This window comes from Oncorhynchus keta, chromosome 26, assembly GCF_023373465.1.
Source record: "Oncorhynchus keta strain PuntledgeMale-10-30-2019 chromosome 26, Oket_V2, whole genome shotgun sequence".
Classification (NCBI taxonomy): Eukaryota; Metazoa; Chordata; class Actinopteri; order Salmoniformes; family Salmonidae; genus Oncorhynchus; species Oncorhynchus keta.
This window is the reverse complement of record NC_068446.1, coordinates 38773533-38798106: the sequence shown is the minus strand read 5'-3', so window position 1 is coordinate 38798106 and position 24574 is coordinate 38773533. Positions and strand designations below refer to the sequence as shown.

The 24574-nt window shown below is 48.2% G+C and overlaps 2 protein-coding genes across 2 annotated transcripts in view; one reads left to right on the top strand and one right to left on the bottom strand.

Annotated features, from left to right (window-relative positions):
* LOC118358761 (E3 ubiquitin/ISG15 ligase TRIM25-like) overlaps positions 1-699 on the top strand; it is a 1879-nt gene extending 1180 nt beyond the window's left edge. The window contains exon 2 of the mRNA XM_052480764.1: positions 1-699. This exon is cut by the window's left edge and continues 9 nt beyond it. Coding sequence (XP_052336724.1) covers positions 1-310 — 310 coding nt within the window. The 3' untranslated portion in view covers positions 311-699.
* A 10359-nt stretch (positions 700-11058) lies between these two features.
* LOC118358790 (tripartite motif-containing protein 16-like) overlaps positions 11059-24574 on the bottom strand; it is a 21137-nt gene continuing 7621 nt past the window's right edge. Inside the window, exons 3-6 of the mRNA XM_052480762.1 lie at positions 15295-15528; positions 14907-15150; positions 14355-14405; positions 11059-14118 (exon numbers count right to left, since the gene is read on the bottom strand). Coding sequence (XP_052336722.1) covers positions 13598-14118; positions 14355-14405; positions 14907-15150; positions 15295-15528 — 1050 coding nt within the window. The 3' untranslated portion in view covers positions 11059-13597. The remainder of the gene's footprint in view (positions 14119-14354; positions 14406-14906; positions 15151-15294; positions 15529-24574) is intronic.

The following is a 24574-nucleotide window of genomic DNA, read 5'->3' as shown; positions in this document are numbered from 1 at the left end:
GCATAAAGCCCTCATGTCCTGTCTGGCGTGTCTGGCCTCTTACTGTGAGACTCACCTCCAACCTCACTATGAATCTCCTGCTTTCAAGAAGCACAAGCTGGTCAAAGCCACCACACAACTACAGGAGAAGATCTGCTCTCATCATGACAAACTGCTGGAGGTTTTCTGTCGTACCGATCAGCAGTGTATCTGTTATCAGTGTCTGATGGATGAACATAAAGGCCATGATACAGTGTCAGCTTCAGCAGAGAGGACTGAGAAACAGGTAAGACCAGAACAACTTGTTGGTGACTGTCTGATAAACAAATAATTAAAGAACTAAGGCTGTTTGAATATAAGATCATTCAAATGATATCGTAACGGGACAGAACAAATATGAACACAAACCTTGAGTATATTGAGTTTGCTCCAAATGTATCACCATTTTCTAAAGTCAAACACTTATCATTCTGAATGCCCTTTTATGAGTCAAACGTTCAGTCTCAACCCCTTGATACCTGTAGGCCTACCATAACAACTATAATAATTCACAGAGCAACATAATATCATATTGTAAAGGGACCATCAATATTTTAGACCTTCCTCTCTATTACATTTACATTTAAGTCATTTAGCAGACGCTCTTATCCAGAGCGACTTACAAATTGGTGCATTCACCTTATGACATCCAGTGGAACAGCCACTTTACAATAGTGCATCTAAATCTTTTAGGGGGGGGGGGGTGAGAAGGATTACTTATCCTATCCTAGGTATTCCTTAAAGAGGTGGGGTTTCAGGTGTCTCCGGAAGGTGGTGATTGACTCCGCTGTCCTGGCGTCGTGAGGGAGTTTGTTCCACCATTGGGGGCCAGAGCAGCGAATAGTTTTGACTGGGCTGAGCGGGGAACTGTACTTCCTCAGTGGTAGGGAGGCGAGCAGGCCAGAGGTGGATGAACGCAGTGCCCTTGTTTGGGTGTAGGGCCTGATCAGAGCCTGAGGTACTGAGGTGCCGTTCCCCTCACAGCTCCGTAGGCAAGCACCATGGTCTTGTAGCGGATGCGAGCTTCAACTAGAAGCCAGTGGAGAGAGCGGAGGAGCGGGGTGACGTGAAAGAACTTGGGAAGGTTGAACACCAGACGGGCTGCGGCGTTCTGGATGAGTTGTAGGGGTTTAATGGCACAGGCAGGGAGCCCAGCCAACAGCGAGTTGCAGTAATCCAGACGGGAGATGACAAGTGCCTGGATTAGGACCTGCGCCGCTTCCTGTGTGAGGCAGGGTCGTACTCTGCGGATGTTGTAGAGCATGAACCTACAGGAACGGGCCACCGCCTTGATGTTAGTTGAGAACGACAGGGTGTTGTCCAGGATCACGCCAAGGTTCTTAGCGCTCTGGGAGGAGGACACAATGGAGTTGTCAACCGTGATGGCGAGATCATGGAACGGGCAGTCCTTCCCCGGGAGGAAGAGCAGCTCCGTCTTGCCGAGGTTCAGCTTGAGGTGGTGATCCGTCATCCACACTGATATGTCTGCCAGACATGCAGAGATGCGATTCGCCACCTGGTCATCAGAAGGGAGAAAGAAGAAGATTAATTGTGTGTCGTCTGCATAGCAATGATAGGAGAGACTTATTATTATTATATTATATTATTATTATAGAGACCATGTGAGGTTATGACAGAGCCAACTGACTTGGTGTATAGCGAGAATAGGAGAGGGCCTAGAACAGAGCCCTGGGGGACACCAGTGGTGAGAGCGCGTGGTGAGGAGACAGATTCTCGCCACGCCACCTGGTAGGAGCGACCTGTCAGGTAGGACGCAATCCAAGCGTGGGCCGCGCCGGAGATGCCCAACTCGGAGAGGGTGGAGAGGAGGATCTGATGGTTCACAGTATCGAAGGCAGCCGATAGGTCTAGAAGGATGAGAGCAGAGGAGAGAGAGTTAGTTTTAGCAGTGCGGAGCGCCTCTGTGATACAGAGAAGAGCAGTCTCAGTTGAATGACTAGTCTTGAAACCTGACTGATTTGGATCAAGAAGGTCATTCTGAGAGAGATAGCGGGAGAGCTGGCCAAGGACGGCACGTTCAAGAGTTTTGGAGAGAAAAGAAAGAAGGGATACTGGTCTGTAGTTGTTGACATCGGAGGGATCAGTGTAGGTTTTTTCAGAAGGGGTGCAACTCTCGCTCTCTTGAAGACGGAAGGGACGTAGCCAGCGGTCAGGGATGAGTTGATGAGCGAGGTGAGGTAAGGGAGAAGGTCTCCGGAAATGGTCTGGAGAAGAGAGGAGGATAGGGTCAAGCGGGCAGGTTGTTGGGCGGCCGGCCGTCACAAGACGCGAGATTTCATCTGGAGAGAGAGGGGAGAAAGAGGTCAGAGCACAGGGTAGGGCAGTGTGAGCAGAACCAGCGGTGTCGTTTGACTTAGCAAACGAGGATCGGATGTCGTCGACCTTCTTTTCAAAATGGTTGACGAAGTCATCTGCAGAGAGGGAGGAGGGGGGAGGAGGAGGATTCAGGAGGGAGGAGAAGGTGGCAAAGAGCTTCCTAGGGTTAGAGGCAGATGCTTGGAATTTAGAGTGGTAGAAAGTGGCTTTAGCAGCAGAGACAGAGGAGGAAAATGTAGAGAGGAGGGAGTGAAGGGATGCCAGGTCCGCAGGGAGGCGAGGATTTTCCTCCATTTCCGCCTCGGCTGCCCGGGAGCCCTGTTCTGTGAGCTCGCAATGAGTCGTCGAGCCACGGAGCGGGAGGGGAGGACCGACCCGGCCTGGAGGATAGGGGACATAGAGAGTCAAAGGATGCAGAAAGGAGGAGAGGAGGGTTGAGGAGGCAGAATCAGGAGATAGGTTGGAGAAGGTTTGAGCAGAGGGAAGAGATGATAGATGGAAGAGGAGAGAGTAGCGGGGAGAGAGAGCGAAGGTTGGGACGGCGCGATACCATCCGAGTAGGGGCAGTGTGGGAAGTGTTGGATGAGAGCGAGAGGAAAAGGATACAAGGTAGTGGTCGGAGACTTGGAGGGGAGTTGCAATGAGGTTAGTGGAAGAACAGCATCTAGTAAAGATGAGGTCGAGCGTATTGCCTGCCTTGTGAGTAGGGGGGGAAGGTGAGAGGGTGAGGTCAAAAGAGGAGAGGAGTGGAAAGAAGGAGGCAGAGAGGAATGAGTCAAAGGTAGACGTGGGGAGGTTAAAGTCGCCCAGAACTGTGAGAGGTGAGCCGTCCTCAGGAATTGTTCAGCAGTCTAAACAGTCTATAACTTGGGTGACTGGAGTCTCTGACAATTTTATGGGTTTTCCTCTGACACCGCCTATTATATAGGTCCTGGATGGCAGGAAGCTTGGCCCCAGTGGTGTACAGGGCCGTACGCATCACCCTCTGTCGTGTCTTGCTGTAGGAGGACAAGCATTTGCCGTACCAGGCAGTGATACATCCGGTCAGGATGCTCTCAATGTTGCAGCTCAATAACCTTTTGAGGATCTGAGGACCCATGCCAACATTTTTTTGTTTCCTGAGGGGGAAAAGGCTTTGTCGTGCCCTGTTCACGACTGTCTTGGTGTGTTTGGACCATTCTAATTTGTTGGTGACACCAAGGAACTTGAAGCTCTCAACCTGCTCCAGTACAGCCCCGTTGATGAGAATGGGGGTGTGCTCGGTCCTCCTTTTCCTGTAGTCCACAATAATCTCCTTTGTTTTGATTACGTTGAGGGAAAGGTTTTATTCTGCCAGGTGTCTGACTTCCTCCCTATAGGCTGTCTCGTCGTTGGCGATAATCAGGCCTACCACTGTTGTTTTGTCTGCAAACTTAATGATGGCGTTGGAGTCGTGCCTGGCCATGCAGTCGTGGGTGAACAGGGAGTACAGGATGAGACTGAGCACGCACCCCTAAGGGGCTCCAGTGTTGAGGATCAGAGTGGCAAATGTGATGCTGCCTACCCTCACCACCTGGGAGCGGCCTGTCAGGATGTCCAGGATCCAGTTGCAGAGGGAGGTGTTTAGTCCCAGGATCCTTAGCTTAGTGATGAGCTTTGAGGGCACTATGGTCTTGAATGCTGAGCTGTAGTCAATGAATAGCATTCTCATGTAGATATTCCTTTTGTCCAGGTGGGAAAGGGCAGTGTGGAGTGCAATAGAGATTGCATCATCTGTGGATCTGTTTGCGTGTGATGCAAATTGGAGTGGGTCTAGGGTTTCTGGGATAATGGTGTAAATGTGAGCCATTACCAGCCTTTCAAAGCACTTCATGCCTATGGACGTGAGTGCTACGAATCTGTAGTCATTTAAGCAGGTTACCTTAGTGATCTTGGGCACAGGGACAATGGTGGTCTGCTTGAAACATGTTGGTATTATAGACTCAATCAGGGACATGTTGAAAATGTCAGTGAAGACACCTGCTAGTTGGTCAGCACATGCCTGGAGCACACGTCCTGGTAATCAGTCTGGCACCGCGGCCTTGTGAATGTTGACCTTTTATTTTTTATTTTTTTTATTTCACCTTTATTTAACCAGGTAGGCTAGTTGAGAACAAGTTCTCATTTGCAACTGCGACCTGGCCAAGATAAAGCAATGGAAATTCAACACATACCACAACACAGAGTTACACGTGGAATAAACAAAACATAGTCAATAATACAGTAGAACAAAAGAAAACAAAAAGTCTATATACAGTGAGTGCAAATGAGGTAAGATAAGGGAATTAAGGCAATAAACAGGCCATGGTGGCGAAGTAATTACAATATATTCATTAAAACACTGGAATGGTAGATGTGCAGAAGATGAATGTGCAAGTAGAGATACTGGGGTGCAAAGGAGTAAGATAAATAAATACTGTATGTGGATGAGGTAGGTAGATAGATGGGCTATGTACAGGTGCAGTGATCTGTGAGCTGCTCTGACAGCTGGTGCTTAAAGCTAGTGAGGGAGATATGAGTCTCCAGCTTCAGAGATTCTTGCAGTTCGTTCCAGTCATTGGCAGCAGAGAACTGTAAGGAAAGATGACCAAAGGAGGAATTGGCATTGGGGGTGAACAGTGAGATATACCTGCTGGAGAGTATGCTAAGAGTGGGTGCTGCTATGGTGACCAGTGAGCTGAGATAAGGTGGGGCTTTACCTAGCAAAGACTTGTAGATAACCTGTAGCCAGTGGGTTTGGCGATGAGTATGAAGCGAGGGCCAACCAACGAGAGTGTACAGGTCGCAATGGTGGATAGAGTATGGGGCTTTGGTGACAAAACAGATGGCACTGTGATAGACTGCATCCACTTTGTTGAGTAGAGTGTTGGAGGCAATTTTATAGATGACATCACCGAAGTCGAGGATCGGTAGGATAGTCAGTTTTACGAGGGTATGTTTGGCAGCATGAGTGAAGGATGCTTTTGTCACGTCCTGACCTTAGTTCCTTTTTTATGTCTCTGTGTTAGTTTGGTCAGGGCGTGAGTTGGAGTGGGCATTCAATGTTTTTGTTCTATGTTTTGTATTTCTGCTTTTGGTCTGGTATGGTTCCAAATCAGAGGCAGCTGTCAATCGTTGTCTCTGATTGAGAACCATACTTAGGTGGCCTGTTTTCTTTTTTGTTGGTGGTTATTTTCTGTTTCTGTGTTTTTTCACCATTCGGGACTGTTTCGTTTTTTCTTTATTCGCTTGTGTTCTGTGTTCATTAAATAAATATGACGAATACTTACCACGCTGCATATTGGTCCGATCCTTCCTACTCCTCCTCAGAGGACGAAGAGATTCGTTACAGCTTTGTTGCAATATAGGAAGCCAATTCTAGATGTAATTTTGGATTGGAGATGCTTAATGTGAGTCTGGAAGGAGATTTTACAGTCTAACCAGACACCTAGGTATTTGTAGTTGTCCACATATTCTAAGTCAGAGCCGTCCAGAGTAGTGATGCTGGATGGGCGAGCAGGTGCGGGCAGTGATCGATTGAATAGCATGCATTTAGTTTTACTTGCGTTTAAGAGCAGTTGGAGGCCACGGAAGGAGAGTTGTATGGTATTGAGGCTCGTCTGGAGGTTAGTTAACACAGTGTCCAAAGAGGGGCCAGAAGTATACAGAATGGTGTCGTCTGCGTAGAGGTGGATCAGAGAATCACCAGCAGCAAGTGCAACATCATTGATGTATACAGAGAAGAGAGTCGGCCAAAGGATTGAACCCTGTGGCACCCCCATAGAGACTGCCAGGGGTCCGGACAACAGGCCCTCCGATTTGACACACTGAACTCTATCAGAGAGGTAGTTGGTAAACCAGACGAGGCAATCATTTGAGAAACCAAGGCTGCCGAGTCTGCCAATGAGAATGTGGTGATTGACAGAGTCAAAAGCCTTGGCCAGGTCGATGAATAAAGCTGCACAGTAATGTCTCTTATCGATGGCGGTTATGATGTCGTTTAGGACCTTGAGCGTGGCTGAGGTGCACCCATGACCAGCTCTGAAATCAGATTGCATAGCAGAGAAGGTACAGTGGGATTTAAAATGGTCGGTAATCTGTTTGTTAATTTGGCTTTCGAAGACCTTAGAAAGGCAGGGTAGAATAGATATAGGTCTGTAGCAGTTTGGATCTAGAGGGTCTCCCCCTTTGAAGAGGGGGATGACCGCGGTAGCTTTCCAATCTTTGGGAATCTCAGACGATACGAAAGAGAGGTTGAACAGGCTAGTAATAGGGGTTGCAACAATTTCGGCAAATCATTTTAGAAAGAGAGGGTTCAGATTGTCTAGCCCGGCTGATTTGTAGTGATCCAGATTTTGCAGCTCTTTCAGAACATCAGCTATCTGGATTTGGAGAAAGTAGAAATGGTGGGGGCTTTTGCAGGTTGCTGTGGAGGGTGCCGGGCAGGGGTAGCCAGGTGGAAAGCATGGCCAGCCGTAGAGAAATGCTTATTGAAATTCTCAATTATAGTGGATTTATCAGTGGTGACAATGTTTCCTAGCCTCAGAGCAGTGGGCAGCTGGGAGGAGGTGCTCTTTTTCTCCATGGACAGTGTCCCAGAAATGTTTTGAGTTAGTACTACAGGATGCAAATTTCTGTTTGAAAAAGCTAGCCTTAGCTTTCCTAACTGCCTGTGTATATTTTTTCCTAACTTCCCTGAAAAGTTGCATATCACGGGGGCTGTTTGATGCTAATGCAGAACCCCCAGGATGTTTTTGTGCTGGTCGAGGGCAGACAGGTCTGGGGTTAACCAAGGACTATACAGTGCCTTGCGAAAGTATTCGGCCCCCTTGAACTTTGCGACCTTTTGCCACATTTCAGGCTTCAAACATAAAGATATAAAACTGTATTTTTTTTGTGAAGAATCAACAACAAGTGGGACACAATCATGAAGTGGAACGACATTTATTGGATATTTCAAACTTTTTTAACAAATCAAAAACTGAAAAATTGGGCGTGCAAAATTATTCAGCCCCTTTACTTTCAGTGCAGCAAACTCTCTCCAGAAGTTCAGTGAGGATCTCTGAATGATCCAATGTTGACCTAAATGACTAATGATGATAAATACAATCCACCTGTGTGTAATCAATTCTCCGTATAAATGCACCTGCACTGTGATAGTCTCAGAGGTCCGTTAAAAGCGCAGAGAGCATCATGAAGAACAAGGAACACACCAGGCAGGTTCGAGATACTGTTGTGAAGAAGTTTAAAGCCGGATTTGGATACAAAAAGATTTCCCAAGCTTTAAACATCCCAAGGAGCACTGTGCAAGCGATAATATTGAAATGGAAGGAGTATCAGACCACTGCAAATCTACCAAGACCTGGCCGTCCCTCTAAACTTTCAGCTCATACAAGGAGAAGACTGATCAGAGATGCAGCCAAGAGGCCCATGATCACTCTGGATGAACTGCAGAGATCTAAAGCTGAGGTGGGAGACTCTGTCCATAGGACAACAATCAGTCGTATATTGCACAAATCTGGCCTTAATGGAAGAGTGGCAAGAAGAAAGCCATTTCTTAAAGATATCCATAAAAAGTGTTGTTTAAAGTTTGCCACAAGCCACCTGGGAGACACACCAAACATGTGGAAGAAGGTGCTCTGGTCAGATGAAACCAAAATTGAACTTTTTGGCAACAATGCAAAACGTTATGTTTGGCGTAAAAGCAACACAGCTCATCACCTGAACACACCATCCACACTGTCAAACATGGTGGTGGCAGCATCATGGTTTGGGCCTGCTTTTCTTCAGCAGGGACAGGGAAGATGGTTAAAATTGATGGGAAGATGGATGGAGCCAAATACAGGACCATTCTGGAAGAAAACCTGATGGAGTCTGCAAAAGACCTGAGACTGGGACGGAGATTTGTCTTCCAACAAGACAATGATCCAAAACATAAAGCAAAATCTACAATGGAATGGTTCAAAAATAAACATATCCAGGTGTTAGAATGGCCAAGTCAAAGTCCAGACCTGAATCCAATCGAGAATCTGTGGAAAGAACTGAAAACTGCTGTTCACAAATGCTCTCCATCCAACCTCACTGAGCTCGAGCTGTTTTGCAAGGAGGAATGGGAAAAAAATTCAGTCTCTCGATGTGCAAAACTGATAGAGACATACCCCAAGTGACTTACAGCTGTAATCGCAGCAAAAGGTAACTTAAGGGGGCTGAATAATTTTGCACGCCCAATTTTTCAGTTTTTGATTTGTTAAAAAAGTTTGAAATATCCAATAAATGTCGTACCACTTCATGATTGTGTCCCACTTGTTGTTGATTCTTCACAAAAAAATACAGTTTTATATCTTTATGTTTGAAGCCTGAAATGTGGCAAAAGGTCGCAAAGTTCATGGGGGCAGAATACTTTCGCAAGGCACTGTATCTATTCCTAGTTCTACATTTTTTGAATGGGGCATGCTTATTTAAGATGGTGAGGAAGGCACTTTTAAAGAATAGCCAGGCATCATCTACTGACGGGATGAGATCAATGTCATTCCAGGATACCCCGGCCAGCTCGATTAGAAAGGCCTGCTCGCAGAAATGTTTCAGGGAGCGTTTGACAGTGATGAGGGGTAGTCGTTTGGACGCAGACCCATTACGGATGCAGGCAATGAGGCAGTGATCGCTGAGATCTTGATTGAAAACAGCAGAGATGTATTTGGAGGGTGAGTTAGTTAGGATGACATCTATGAGGGTGCCCGTGTTTATGGATTTGGAGTTGAACCTGGTAGGTTCATTGATAATTTGTGTGAAATTGAGGGCATCAAGCTTGGATTGTAGGATGGCCGGGGTGTTAAGCATGTCCCAGTTTAGATCACCTAGTAGCATGAGCTCAGAAGATAGATGGGGGGCAATCAATTCACATATGGTATCGAGGGCACAGCTGGAGGCAGAGGGAGGTCTACAGCAAGCGGAAACAGTGAGAGACTTGTTTCTCGACATTTTTATAAGTAGAAGTTAGAATTGTTTGGGTACAGACTTAGATAGCCTGCAGAGTTCTGTATTACTATCTTTGCAGTAGATTGCAACACCGCCCCCTTTGGCAGTTCTATCTTGGCGGAAAATGTTATAGTGAGCAATGGAGATTTCAGGGTTTTTGGTGGTTTTCCTAAGCCAGGATTCAGACACGGCTAAAACATTACTAGAGTATGCTAAAGCAGTGAGTTAGCATGAAACCAAGGCTTTTACGGTTACAGAAGTCAACAAATGAGAGCACCTGGGGAGTGGGAGTGGAGCTAGGCGCTGCAGGGCCAGGATTAACCTCTACATCACCAGAGGAACAGAGGAGAAGTAGGATAAGGGTTGAGCTAAATGCTATAAGAACTGGCCGTCTAGCACGTTCAAAACAGAGAGTAAAAGGAGCAGATTTCTGGGCACGATAGCATAGATTCAAGGCATAGTGTACTGACAATGGTAAGGTAGGATGTGAGTACATTGGAGGTAAACCTAGGTATTGAGTAAAGATGAGAGAGAAATAGTCTCTAGTGACGTTTAAACCAGGTGATGTCATCGCATATGTAGGAGGTGGAACAACATGGTTGGTTAAGGCATATTGAGCCGGGCTAGAGGCTCTACAGTGAAATAAGACAGTAATCACTAACCTGGACAGTAATGGACTAGGCATATTGATATTAGAGAGAGGCATGCATAGCCAAGTGAACATATGGGTCCTGTGAGGGGTTGGGCTGACTGGGGACACGGCGATTCAGACAGTTAGCAGGCCGATGCTAACATGCTAACAATTAGTAGGTCGGGGCTAAACAAGATAGCAGTTAGCAGACCGGGGCTAAACAAGCTAGCAGTTAGCAGACCGGGTTAGCTAGCAAGCAGTTAGCAGGGGCTAGCAGTTAGCAGACCGGGGCAGGCAAGCTAGCAGTTAGTAGACCGGGGCTAGCAAGTTAGCCTTTGGGGGACATCGCGATGGGGGTAAGTCTGTTTTTGCCTCTTCGTGCGGTGACGTCAATAGACCAGTCGTGGAGTTAGTAGGGTTCCAAGTAGATCTTGGTAACTAGCAGGCCTAGCAGGTTAGCAGAATGGGCCTTCAGCTGGCGTCGCGTCTGAGGGGCCTGTTGGAATCGTCGGACAGATTGTCGGTATTCCAGTCGTAGAGGATCGGTGGTGTTCCGTGCCCCGTAGCGGCAGTAGAAGGGGTTCAGATGTTATAGCCCATGAGTGAGCCGGGAGACGGGTCTAGCATGGGCTAGTTGGTGCTAGCTCCGGGACAGAAACGTTAGCTGGGAGTAGTTCATCCGGGTTGTGGTTAGCTAGCTGTGATGATCCAGATGAAAAGGTTCAGAGTTTGTGGTAGGAATTCAGGGATATGGAGAGAAAAATAGGTCCAGTATGCTCTGGTTTAAAACACGTTGTACGAACTGGCGAGAGCTTTCCGAGCTCAAATCAAATCAAATGTATTTGTCACATACACATGGTAAGCAGCTGTTAATGCGAGTGTAGCGAAATGCTTGTGCTTCTAGTTCCGACAATGCAGTAATAACCAACGAGTAATCTAATCTAACAATTCCAAAACTACTACCTTATACACACAAGTGTAAAGGGATAAAGAATATGTACATAAAGATATATGAATGAGTGATGGTACAGAACGGCATAGGCAAGATGGAGTAGATGGTATAGAGTACAGTATATACATATGAGATGAGTCATGTAGGGTATGTAAATAAAGTGGCATAGTTTAAAGTGGCTAGTGATACATGTATTACATAAAGATGCAGTAGATGATATAGAGTACAGTATATACATATACATAAGAGATGAGTAATGTAGGGTATGTAAACATTATATTAAGTAGCATTGTTTAAACAGATAATAGCAGGCTTTCCCCTACATACATACATGTATAGACAGATAATAGCAGGATTCCCCCTCCATACATACATAGTATTGACAGATAATAGCAGGCTTCCTTCCTGTTTGGCCCTGTCCGGGGGTGTCCTCGGATGGGGCCACAGTGTCTCCTGACCCCTCCTGTCTCAGCCTCCAGTATTTATGCTGCAGTAGTTTATGTGTCGGGGGGCTAGGGTCAGTTTATTATATCTGGAGTACTTCTCCTGTTCTATTCGGTGTCCTGTGTGAATTTAAGTGTGCTCTCTCTAATTCTCTCTTTCTTTCTCTCTCTCGGAGGACCTGAGCCCTAGGTCCATGCCTCAGGACTACCTGACATGATGACTCCTTGCTGTCCCCAGTCCACCTGGCCGTGCTGCTGCTCCAGTTTCAACTGTTCTGCCTTATTATTATTGGACCATGCTGGTCATTTATGAACATTTGAACATCTTGGCCATGTTCTGTTATAATCTCCACCCGGCACAGCCAGAAGAGGACTGGCCACCCCACATAGCCTGGTTCCTCTCTTGGTTTCTTCCTAGATTTTGGCCTTTTCTAGGGAGTTTTTCCTAGCCACCGTGCTTCTACACCTGCTTTAAGGCTGGGTTTCTGTACAGCACTTTGAGATATCAGCTGATGTACGAAGAGCTATATAAATAAATTGGATTTGATTTGATTTTGATTTGTTCCACTGAGGAGAATTACATAGAGACAGAGAACCAATTGAGAAAACATATCAATGGTTCTGAATGACAATCAATATTCATCAACACCATACATCATGATTCATGGAAATGTACAATATTAAAATATAGCATTTTATAAAATATGAATACAAAGCATTTTAATGCATGAAGATCAAATCAGTCAGGAAAATATATATTGTATAAAAAAAAGAGCAGAATGATTCATCACATCTGGGGACCATCACCACCAGCATGACTAGTATCTATGTGGACCCTACTACAGTTTAACCAGCTCAGCTATAGACTACACCAGCATGACTAGTATCTATGTGGACCCTACTACAGTTTAACCAGCTCAGCTATAGACTACACCAGCATGACTAGTATCTATGTGGACCCTACTACAGTTTAACCAGCTCAGCTATAGACTACACCAGCATGACTAGTATCTATGTGGACCCTACTACATTTTAACCAGCTCAGCTATAGACTACACCAGCATGACTAGTATCTATGTGGACCCTACTACAGTTTAACCAGCTCAGCTATAGACTACACCAGCATGACTAGTATCTATGTGGACCCTACTACAGTTTAACCAGCTCAGCTGTAGACTACACCAGCATGACTAGTATCTATGTGGACCCTACTACATTTTAACCAGCTCAGCTATAGACTACACCAGCATGACTATTACAGGGGCTGAGTCACTGGCTTACTGGGGCTCTCTCATGCCGTCCCTGGAGGGGGTGCGGCACCTGAGTGGGTTGATTCACTGTTGTGGTCATCCTGTCTGGGTTGGCGCCCCCCCTTGGGTTGTGCCGTGGCGGAGATCTTTGTGGGCTATACTCAGCCTTGTCTCAGGATGGTAAGTTGGTGGTTGAAGATATCCCTCTAGTGGTGTGGGGGCTGTGCTTTGGCAAAGTGGGTGGGGTTATATCCTTCCTGTTTGGCCCTGTCCGGGGGTGTCCTCGGATGGGGCCACAGTGTCTCCTGACCCCTCCTGTCTCAGCCTCCAGTATTTATGCTGCAGTAGTTTATGTGTCGGGGGGCTAGGCTCAGTTTGTTATATCTGGAGTACTTCTCCTGTCCTATTCGGTGTCCTGTGTGAATCTAAGTGTGCGTTCTCTAATTATCTCCTTCTCTCTTTCTTTCTCTCTCTCGGAGGACCTGAGCCCTAGGACCATGCCCCAGGACTACCTGACATGATGACTCCTTGCTGTCCCCAGTCCACCTGGCCATGCTGCTGCTCCAGTTTCAACTGATCTGAGCCCTAGGACCATGCCCCAGGACTACCTGACATGATGACTCCTTGCTGTCCCCAGTCCACCTGGCCATGCTGCTGCTCCAGTTTCAACTGTTCTGCCTTGCTATTATTCGTCCATGCTGGTCATTTATGAACATTTGAACATCTTGGCCATGTTCTGTTATAATCTCCACCCGGCACAGCCAGAAGAGGACTGGCCACCCCACAATAGCCTGGTTCCTCTCTAGGTTTCTTCCTAGGTTTTGGCCTTTCTAGGGAGTTTTTCCTAGCCACCGTGCTTCTACACCTGCATTGCTTGCTGTTTGGGGTTTTAGGCTGGGTTCCTGTACAGCACTTTGAGATATCAGCTGATGTACGAAGGGCTATATAAATAAATTGATTTGATTTGATTTGACTAGTATCTATGTGGACCCTACTACAGTTTAACCAGCTCAGCAGTACTATAACAGAGATAAAACCCAGGATAGAGGGTCTGAGTGAATGTGGTCTGGACTCTGTGGAGGAGGGTCATTGTGTCAGAGACACTGTAGAAGGACAGAGTACCTGCCTTGTGATCCAGGTACACTCCTACTCTGGAGGACTGAGGGCCTGATACTTTAGTCTTAACATTATTGTGTCTGAAACAATAACCACCACTAAAGCACTGGTACTGTAAACTCCAGGACTTGTTATTGTATCCAAATACACCATCTGTCTCTGTTCTGCTGATGTCTTTATATGAGACTGCTGTAACAACAACATTACCACTCCACTCCACCTCCCAGTAACAGTGTCCAGACAGACCCTCTCTACACAGAACCTGGTACTGGTTGGTGAATCTGTCTGGATGGTCAGAATATGGTTGGACTTGGCGTGTATAGGTAACCTTTCTGTTCCCTTCAGACAGAGAGAGGCGTGTGCCTGCTGTGTTTGGGTCCAGTGTGAGCTGACAGGAATCTGGGAGAAGAGCAGAGCAGAGACCAATGAGGGGAGTTAGAACAATAAGTTAAGTCAGATACTGTATCTACCCTGTCTTTGATTAGAGCACAGCAGAGATCAAATCAGAGAAATATGAGGAGTCAGATAGATACCCAGTCTTTGATTAGATCTACTATTGCTATATATTTCGAGAGGGATTGTTAGGAGTGTCAGTAAAAAGAGACTGTTAGTTACTTCACAATAAAGAGACTCACATTGTAACAACTGTTCTCTGGTCTTGGGCTCTGGAGGCAGTACAACCTCCACTATATTCACGACAGACACAAACACATTGACAGAGAGAGGGAATGTTATCATCATACCATATTCCACATGTATTTGACTAGTAGGGAACTTTCAATGGTCTACACCCAAACAAGGGCACTGCGTTCATCCACCTCTGGCCTGCTCGCCTCCCTACCACTGAGGAAGTACAGTTCCCGCTCAGCCCAGTCAAAACTGTTCGCTGCTCTGGCCCCCCAATGGTGGAACAAACTCCCTCACGACGCCAGGACAGCGGAGTCAATCACCACCTTCCGGAGACACCTGAAACCCCACCTCTTTAAGGAATACCTAGGATAGGATAAGTAATCCTTCTCACCCCCCTAAAAGATTTAGATGCACTATTGTAAAGTGGCTGTTCCACTGGATGTCATAAGGTGAATGCACCAATCTGTAAGTCGCTCTGGATAAGAGCGTCTGCTAAATGACTTAAATGTAATGTAAATGTAAATGTAAAGTTGATTTTCTTATTATTTTCAACACACCTGTAGTGGAGATCTTGGTCCATTCTCCTTTAAGGAAGTATTTTAGTTTCTCTCTCAGTTCAGACACAGTCTTACTCACATCTCCAAAGTACTGAAGAGGACGGACAACGATGCTGGGTAAATCTGAAGATACACTGATACTGGAGAGAGACTGATAACTCTGGAGAGAGAGAGAGAGAGACTGATAACTCTGGAGAGAGAGAGAGAGAGAGAGAGAGAGAGAGAGAGAGAGAGACTGATAACTCTGGAGAGAGAGAGAGAGAGAGAGAGAGAGAGAGAGAGAGAGAGAGAGAGAGAGAGAGAGAGAGAGAGGACAACATAATGATTGAGATGAATAGTTTCACATTAAGTTAATTTCATATCACATGTAACAAGGCAGTTTAGTTACCTGGAGGAAATGGATGTGATCCTCTGTGTGTGAGAGCTGCTCCAGCTCAGTGCTTCTCTTCCTCAGCTCAGCTATCTCCTGCTTTAGTTGCTCCAGGAGTCCTTCAGCTTGACTCACTTGAGCCTTCTCTTGGGCTCTGATCAGCTCCTTCACCTCAGAGCGCCTTCTCTCAATGGAGCAGATCAGCTGAGTAAAGATCTGATCACTGTCCTCCATTGCTGCCTGTGCAGAGTGCTGTAGAGAGAGAGAGAGAGAGAGAGAGAGAGAGAGAGACTGAGACTGGCTTGCCATCCTCATTACACTAACACCACTTAAAACACATTGTGTGCCACCACAACCTCCACACAATCACATTATACAGTACCCAAAACCACAGCACCATCCAGCACCACGTTCCAGCCGTACATCCAACCCCTCCTCTCCAGCCGTACAGACAGCCCCTCCTCTCCAGCCGTACATCCAACCCCTCCTCTCCAGCCGCACAGACAGCCCCTCCTCTCCAGCCGTACATCCAACCCCTCCTCTCCAGCCGCACAGACAGCCCCTCCTCTCCAGCCGTACAGACAGCCCCTCCTCTCCAGCCGTACATCCAACCCCTCCTCTCCAGCCGTACAGACAGCCCCTCCTCTCCAGCCGTACATCCAACCCCTCCTCTCCAGCCGTACAGACAGCCCCTCCTCTCCAGCCTTACAGACAACCCCTCCTCTCCAGCCGTACAGACAGCCCCTCCTCTCAGCCGTACATCCAACCCCTCCTCTCCAGCCGTACAGACAGCCCCTCCTCTCCAGCCGTACAGACAGCCCCTCCTCTCCAGCCGTACAGAGACCCGTTGCTCTAGAGCGTAAGACGCAGCCCCTCCTCTCCAGCCGTACATCCAACCCCTCCTCTCCAGCCGTACAGACAGCCCCTCCTCTCCAGCCGTACATCCAACCCCTCCTCTCCAGCCGTACAGACAGCCCCTCCTCTCCAGCCGTACAGACAGCCCCTCCTCTCCAGCCGTACATCCAACCCTCCTCTCCAGCCGTACAGACAGCCCCTCCTCTCCAGCCGTACAGACAGCCCCTCCTCTCCAGCCGTACAGACAACCCCTCCTCTCCAGCCGTACATCCAACCCCTCCTCTCCAGCCGTACAGACAACCCTCCTCTCCAGCCGTACAGACAGCCCCTCCTCTCCAGCCGTACAGACAGCCCCTCCTCTCCAGCCGTACAGACAGCCCCTCCTCTCCAGCCGTACAGACAGCCCCTCTCAACCAGCCGTACAGACAACCCCTCCTCTCCAGCCGTACAGACAACCCTCCTCTCCAGCCGTACAGACAGCCCCTCCTCTCCAGCCGTACAGACAGCCCCTCCTCTCCAGCCGTACATCCAACCCTCCCTCTCCAGCCGCACAGACAGCCCCTCCTCTCCAGCCGTACATCCAACCCCTCCTCTCCAGCCGCACAGACAGCCCCTCCTCTCCAGCCGTACAGACAGCCCTCCTTCCAGCCGTACATCCAACCCCTCCTCTCCAGCCGTACAGACAGCCCCTCCTCTCCAGCCGTACATCCAACCCCTCCTCTCCAGCCGTACAGACAGCCCCTCCTCTCCAGCCTTACAGACAACCCCTCCTCTCCAGCCGTACAGACAGCCCCTCCTCTCCAGCCGTACATCCAACCCCTCCTCTCCAGCCGTACAGACAGCCCCTCCTCTCCAGCCGTACAGACAGCCCCTCCTCTCCAGCCGTACAGACAGCCCCTCCTCTCCAGCCGTACATCCAACCCCTCCTCTCCAGCCGTACAGACAGCCCCTCCTCTCCAGCCGTACATCCAACCCCTCCTCTCCAGCCGTACAGACAGCCCCTCCTCTCCAGCCGTACAGACAGCCCCTCCTCTCCAGCCGTACATCCAACCCTCCTCTCCAGCCGTACAGACAGCCCCTCCTCTCCAGCCGTACAGACAGCCCCTCTCCTCTCCAGCCGTACAGACAACCCCTCCTCTCCAGCCGTACATCCAACCCCTCCTCTCCAGCCGTACAGACAACCCCTCCTCTCCAGCCGTACAGACAGCCCCTCCTCTCCAGCCGTACAGACAGCCCCTCCTCTCCAGCCGTACAGACAGCCCCTCCTCTCCAGCCGTACAGACAGCCCCTCCTCAACCAGCCGTACAGACAACCCCTCCTCTCCAGCCGTACAGACAACCCCTCCTCTCCAGCCGTACAGACAGCCCCTCCTCTCCAGCCGTACAGACAGCCCCTCCTCTCCAGCCGTACAGACAGCCCCTCCTCTCCAGCCGTACAGACAACCCCTCCTCTCCAGCCGTACATCCAACCCCTCCTCTCCAGCTGTAGAGAGAGCCCCTCCTCTCCAGCCGTACATCCAACCCCTCCTCTCCAGCCGTACAGACAGCCCCTCCTCTCCAGCCGCACAGACAGCCCCTCCTCTCCAGCCGTACAGACAGCCCCTCCTCTCCAGCCGTACAGACAACCCCTCCTCTCCAGCCGTACAGACAACCCCTCCTCTCCAGCCGTACAGACAGCCCCTCCTCTCCAGCCGTACAGACAGCCCCTCCTCTCCAGCCGTACAGACAGCCCCTCCTCTCCAGCCGTACAGACAGCCCCTCCTCAACCAGCCGTACAGACAACCCCTCCTCTCCAGCCGTACAGACAACCCCTCCTCTCCAGCCGTACAGACAGCCCCTCCTCTCCAGCCGTACAGACAGCCCCTCCTCTCCAGCCGTACATCCAACCCCTCCTCTCCAGCCGCACAGACAGCCCCTCCTCTCCAGCCGTACATCCAACCCCTCCTCTCCAGCCGCACAGACAGCCCCTCCTCTCCAGCCGTACAGACAGCCCCTCCTCTCCAGCCGTACATCCAACCCCTCCTCTCCAGCCGTACAGACAGCCCCTCCTCTCCAGCCGTACATCCAACCCCTCCTCTCCAGCCGTACAGACAGCCCCTCCTCTCCAGCCTTACAGACAACCCCTCCTCTCCAGCCGTACAGACAGCCCCTCCTCTCCAGCCGTACATCCAACCCCTCCTCTCCAGCCGTACAGACAGCCCCTCCTCTCCAGCCGTACAGACAGCCCCTCCTCTCCAGCCGTACAGACAGCCCCTCCTCTCCAGCCGTACATCCAACCCCTCCTCTCCAGCCGTACAGACAGCCCCTCCTCTCCAGCCGTACATCCAACCCCTCCTCTCCAGCCGTACAGACAGCCCCTCCTCTCCAGCCGTACAGACAGCCCCTCCTCTCCAGCCGTACATCCAACCCCTCCTCTCCAGCCGTACAGACAGCCCCTCCTCTCCAGCCGTACAGACAGCCCCTCCTCTCCAGCCGTACAGACAACCCCTCCTCTCCAGCCGTACATCCAACCCCTCCTCTCCAGCCGTACAGACAACCCCTCCTCTCCAGCCGTACAGACAGCCCCTCCTCTCCAGCCGTACAGACAGCCCCTCCTCTCCAGCCGTACAGACAGCCCCTCCTCTCCAGCCGTACAGACAGCCCCTCCTCAACCAGCCGTACAGACAACCCCTCCTCTCCAGCCGTACAGACAACCCCTCCTCTCCAGCCGTACAGACAGCCCCTCCTCTCCAGCCGTACAGACAGCCCCTCCTCTCCAGCCGTACAGACAGTCCCTCCTCTCCAGCCGTACAGACAACCCCTCCTCTCCAGCCGTACATCCAACCCCTCCTCTCCAGCTGTAGAGAGAGCCCCTCCTCTCCAGCCGTACATCCAACCCCTCCTCTCCAGCCGTACAGACAGCCCCTCCTCTCCAGCCGCACAGACAGCCCCTCCTCTCCAGCCGTACAGACAGCCCCTCCTCTCCAGCCGTACAGACAACCCCTCCTCTCCAGCCGTACAGACAACCCCTCCTCTCCAGCCGTACAGACATCCCCTCCTCTCCAGCCGTACAGACAGCCCCTCCTCTCCAGCCGTACAGACAGCCCCTCCTCTCCAGCCGTACAGACAGCCCCTCCTCTCCAGCCGTACAGACAGCCCCTCCTCTCCAGCCGTACAGACAGCCCCTCCTCTCCAGCCGTACAGACAGCCTCTCCTCTCCAGCCGTACAGACAGCCCCTCCTCTCCAGCCGTACAGACAGCCCCTCCTCTCCAGCCGTACAGACAGAACCCCTCCTCTCCAGCCGTACAGACAGCCCCTCCTCTCCAGCCGTACAGACAGCCCCTCCTCTCCAGCCGTACAGACAGCCCCTTCCTCTCCAGCCGTACAGACAGAACCCCTGAGCCGCCATACCTCCTGAAACATCGCCACACTGTTGATCATTTTGAAAAACTCAAACTCAACCCTAAGACATCAACAGTAATGGCATTACCCTGGCAACACAGAAATAACATGATGACCAGTCTGTCATTGCAGAAAACAGACACCCTTCCCCAACTCCCAGGTCAACCCGAGCCAACCAGCTATTGGTGTCCAGGGCTCCATGTAATACCCTCCACTGGATGACCCCTGACCTTTCCAGCACTGGGAGCTGATAGAGCACCCTCCACCTATATCCTGCCATGCTCTCAGCCCCCATACCCCCCTGCCACTGATGCCCCTTCACTCCCTCTAAGCCCACCTCCATACGGTACAGGAGCCTCTGTGCTGCTGAGTCAGAACGCTGCCACCCTGCTCTCCAGGTCCACCAAACCCATTGATCAGTTGGTTGTGGAAGATGGTCTCCTCCCATACCCACGGCCCAGGCACCACACCCCCGTCTCGTGTGGGTCTCAGCAGCTTCCAGACCCTCAGTACTGCAGCATAGAAATCAGAGACCACCTGCTGTATTGAGTCTCTCTTACCGCATGATGAAGAGCTGCTGATCCAGCCACAAACCCAATTCCATTTCCCTAAATGGCACCAAAAAGTGTCTACCCTTTTATTTGACCACTAAATCCTGTTCTTAGGAAGAAACTGGAAAAAATATAATAAAAATAATAACTGTTTTAGGTTTTAATTACCAGCATTTGGTAAAAACATTGTACGATGCCCAAACTTACATCATTAGAAATAATAGGTTATCCTGATTAAAATGGTGTAGAACTTCAAACCATTAAAATAAATACATCTATTAGAGATAAATGTAGAAGTAGACAGACATGTCCCTATTTCCACAAAACAATGGCAGTCTGGAAGTTATAACCAGCTTACTGTTGATCTACTACCATTTGACCTTTGGTGTTTAACATTTAGTGGTTTGTAATCTAGCGGTTATGAGCAGTGGGCAGTAACTGAATGGTGGCTGGTTCGAATCCCCGAGCCGACTAGATGAGGAACGTGTCGATGTTCCCTTGTACATCAACAGATTTAGGCTCTTCGCCCTGGATAAGAGTGTCTCCTAAATGACTCACATGTAAACTTGGCCTCTGTGAAAGCGTGGCTAAAACATACAAACTTTTCATTATTCACAGAGACTCCACTGAAGGCAAGCAGGCAGCACACTCCTGAAAACTAACTGCTCAGCAAAGTCTCTTTTGAGAGCTAACAGATATATATTTAAAAAAGCTCATTTTCAGTGTCTGTGTCCAGTGTCTGTGTTTATATGTTAAGCAGGTGTTTCTTTGGCAGATAATGTCACCCATCTAAATACATATCTATAACTAAATGTATGGCGTTTTTGGTTTATGTTAGTGATAAAATGAACTAGAACATTTTATATTTTACAATTCTGAGTAATTACTACTTTAGTAAGGATAAACACTTTATTCAGTACTGCTGCAGTTGCTAAATAATTCAAATTCCATAAAAATGATGAACGATACATGAAATAACTAAAGACACAAAAACAACAAACGAAACGCAAAAACCTATACAGCCTATCTTGTGACAACAAACACAAAGACAGGAACAATCACCCACAAAACACACAGTGAAACCTAGGCTACCTAAATATGGTTCCCAATCAGAGACAACTAGAATCACCTGACTCTGATTGAGAACCGCCTCAGGCAGCCAAGCCTATGCTAGACACCCCTACTCAGCCGCAATCCCAATGCCTACTAAAACCCCAATACGAAAACACAACAAAAATAAACCCATGTCACACCCTGGCCTGACCAAATAAATAACGAAAACACAAAATACTAAGACCAAGGCGTGACATTCTGGCTGTTTAAATCGGCCACATCTTGAAAAAAAGAACAGGGACATGCAGTCTGTTTAGGTTTTGCACCTTAACCTGAAAAATATATATATATCTTGAACCATTACGACAATCTTGGTGGCAATACGTCAACCATCACTAACACTGAGTCACTACAACATGTACCCAGGTGGACAGTGAGCTTCCTCACCAAGTAGCTGTAACCTAGTTAATAATAAGTTACCTGAGGTGAACCTACAAGGTTAACGAGGGCTGGTCTCATTGATAACAACAGTGATGCAGAACAATGGACTGGGAATAGAACTTTCAGAAGGTGAGTTGGTGCCACAGTGTTCAATACAACTAATAGGAGCTGGCAGGGTGAAACATCACCTAAAATAAGACCTGTTTTTACTATACAACTAATAGGAGCTGGCAGGGTGAAACATCACCTAAAATAAGACCTGTTTTTACTATACAACTAATAGGAGCTGGCAGGGTGAAACATCACCTAAAATAAGACCTGTTTTTACTATACAACTAATAGGAGCTGGCAGGGTGAAACATCACCTAAAATAAGACCTGTTTTTACTATACAACTAATAGGAGCTGGCAGGGTGAAACATCACCTAAAATAAGACCTGTTTTTACTATACAACTAATAGGAGCTGGCAGGGTGAAACATCACCTAAAATAAGACCTGTTTTTACTATACAACTAATAGGAGCTGGCAGGGTGAAACATCACCTAAAATAAGACCTGTTTTTACTATACAACTAATAGGAGCTGGCAGGGTGAAACATCACCTAAAATAAGACCTGTTTTTACTATACAACTAATAGGAGCTGGCAGGGTGAAACATCACCTAAAATAAGACCTGTTTTTACTATACAACTAATAGGAGCTGGCAGGGTGAAACATCACCTAAAATAAGACCTGTTTTTACTATACAACTAATAGGAGCTGGCAGGGTGAAACATCACCTAAAATAAGACCTGTTTTTGCAATACAACTAATAGGAGCTGGCAGGGTGAAACATCACCTAAAATAAGACCTGTTTTTTCAATACAACTAATAGGACCTGGCAGGGTGAAACATCACCTACAATAAGCCCTAATTCTTTTGTGTTTACTTCAAAACAACGGCAAACAGCTGGGGCATATGGTAATATTATATAATTGGGCTCCTTGGCAAATGCAATTAACTAGTTTTATCAGAAATTGTTGTTAAAAATGTAGTGTCCAGCCTCGTCCTAGCCCCCACTGACGGCTGGTAGCGCTTGTCTGCCCTAAATCCCCACACTATCTGCGCTAACACACCCTGTGTGCCACCCTCCCTCCTGTTTAACCTTGAATTTAGTTAAGGAACAAACACTTTCCTTCGAGAAGAGACACATAGCTGAGAGCACACGAAACGAAGACCACTTGTGAATTTACCAAAACGAACCAACTCTTTACGGATCTGTTCTGTTTAACTGGTATGACCAGTTAAATGTACAATGTCCTAAACACAATCGAGTACCGTGCTTCTTCACCTGCATTGCTTGCTGTTTGGGGTTTTAGGCTGGGTTTCTGTACAGCACTTTGAGATATCAAAGATATGATGTACGAAGGGCTTTATAAATACATTTGATTTGATTAAACACCACATCTTCCTTCCTAATCTGACCTTTGAATCTTGGTCCACCAACCTTTCTTTGGAGGGCATATAAATGTTATCCCTTGTGCTCAGAGTACCATCTCTTCTGCCACACATCTATCAAAATGTCTCTGATCTTCCATTTGTCCACATGTCTACCCAGTGGAACATTGATGTCAATTATATCTTGTTTTGAAGCTATTTTAGCTAATTGGTCTACAATTTCATTCCCTTCCACACCTGAATGTGCTGTGACCCAGCAGAATCTCGCCACTACACCCATTCTCTCAATTCTCCATTATAACACTCCAATAGTATGGCAGCTGCTCGGCCTCCGACTGCAAGGCACTGCAGAGGGTAGTGCAAACGGCCCAGTACATCACTGGGGCCAAGCATCCTGCCATCCATTACCTCTATACCAGGCGGTGTCAGAGGAAGGACTTAAAAATGGTCAGACTCCAGCCACCCTAGTCATAGACTGTTCTCTTTGCTATCGCATGGCAAGCAGTACAGGACCGCCAGGTCTAGGTCCAAGAGGCTTCTAAACAGCTTCTACCCCCAAGTCATAAGACTCCTGAACATTTATTCAAATGGCTACCCAGACAATTTGCATTGCCCCCCTCCCCCTCTTTTACACCGATGCTACTCTTTGTTATTATCATCTATGAATAGTCACTTGAATAACTCTACCTACATGTACATATTACCTCAACTGACCGGTGTCCCCGCACATTGACTCTGTACTCCCCTGTATATAGTCTCACTATTGTTATTTTACTGCTGCTCTTTAATCACTTGTTAATTGTATTTCTTATTCTCATCCATATTTTTTTAAACTGGTTGGTTCGGGGCTCATAAGTAAGCATTTGAGAGTAAGGTCTAAACTTGTAGTATATATATCTGCACATCACATTCAGGAAGGTAAAGCTCCTGCTCCTGAGCTCCACTATCTGGGTTCTACATATCTGCACATCACATTCAGGAAGGTAAAGCTCCTGCTCCTGAGCTCCACTATCTGGGTTCTACATATCTGCACATCACATTCAGGAAGGTAAGCTCCTGCTCCTGAGCTCCACTATCTGGGTTCTACATATCTGCACATCACATCCAGGAAGGTAAGCTCCTGCTCCTGAGCTCCACTATCTGGGTTCTACATATCTGCACATCACATCCAGGAAGGTAAGCTCCTGCTCCTGAGCTCCACTATCTGGGTTCTACATATCTGCACATCACATTCAGGAAGGTAAGCTCCTGCTCCTGAGCTCCACTATCTGGGTTCTACATATCTGCACATCACATTCAGGAAGGTAAGCTCCTGCTCCTGGGCTCCACTATCTGGGTCCTTGGATACATCTGTGAAAAGTGGTAAAAAAAAAAAACTTCTACCAATGTAATTGTCAACCAGTTTCCCTTCATTACTGACTTCTGACCAATCTGTCCTTTTCTCTACCAAGGTTAGATCAACAACAGGATCTGGGAGTAACCATGGAGGAACATTTATCACCACAGAAGGGCCAACCTCCAAATCCCTCAAACCACTCTCATCAGCAAGCTTTCCAACTGTCCAAACAAAAACCACTGCCT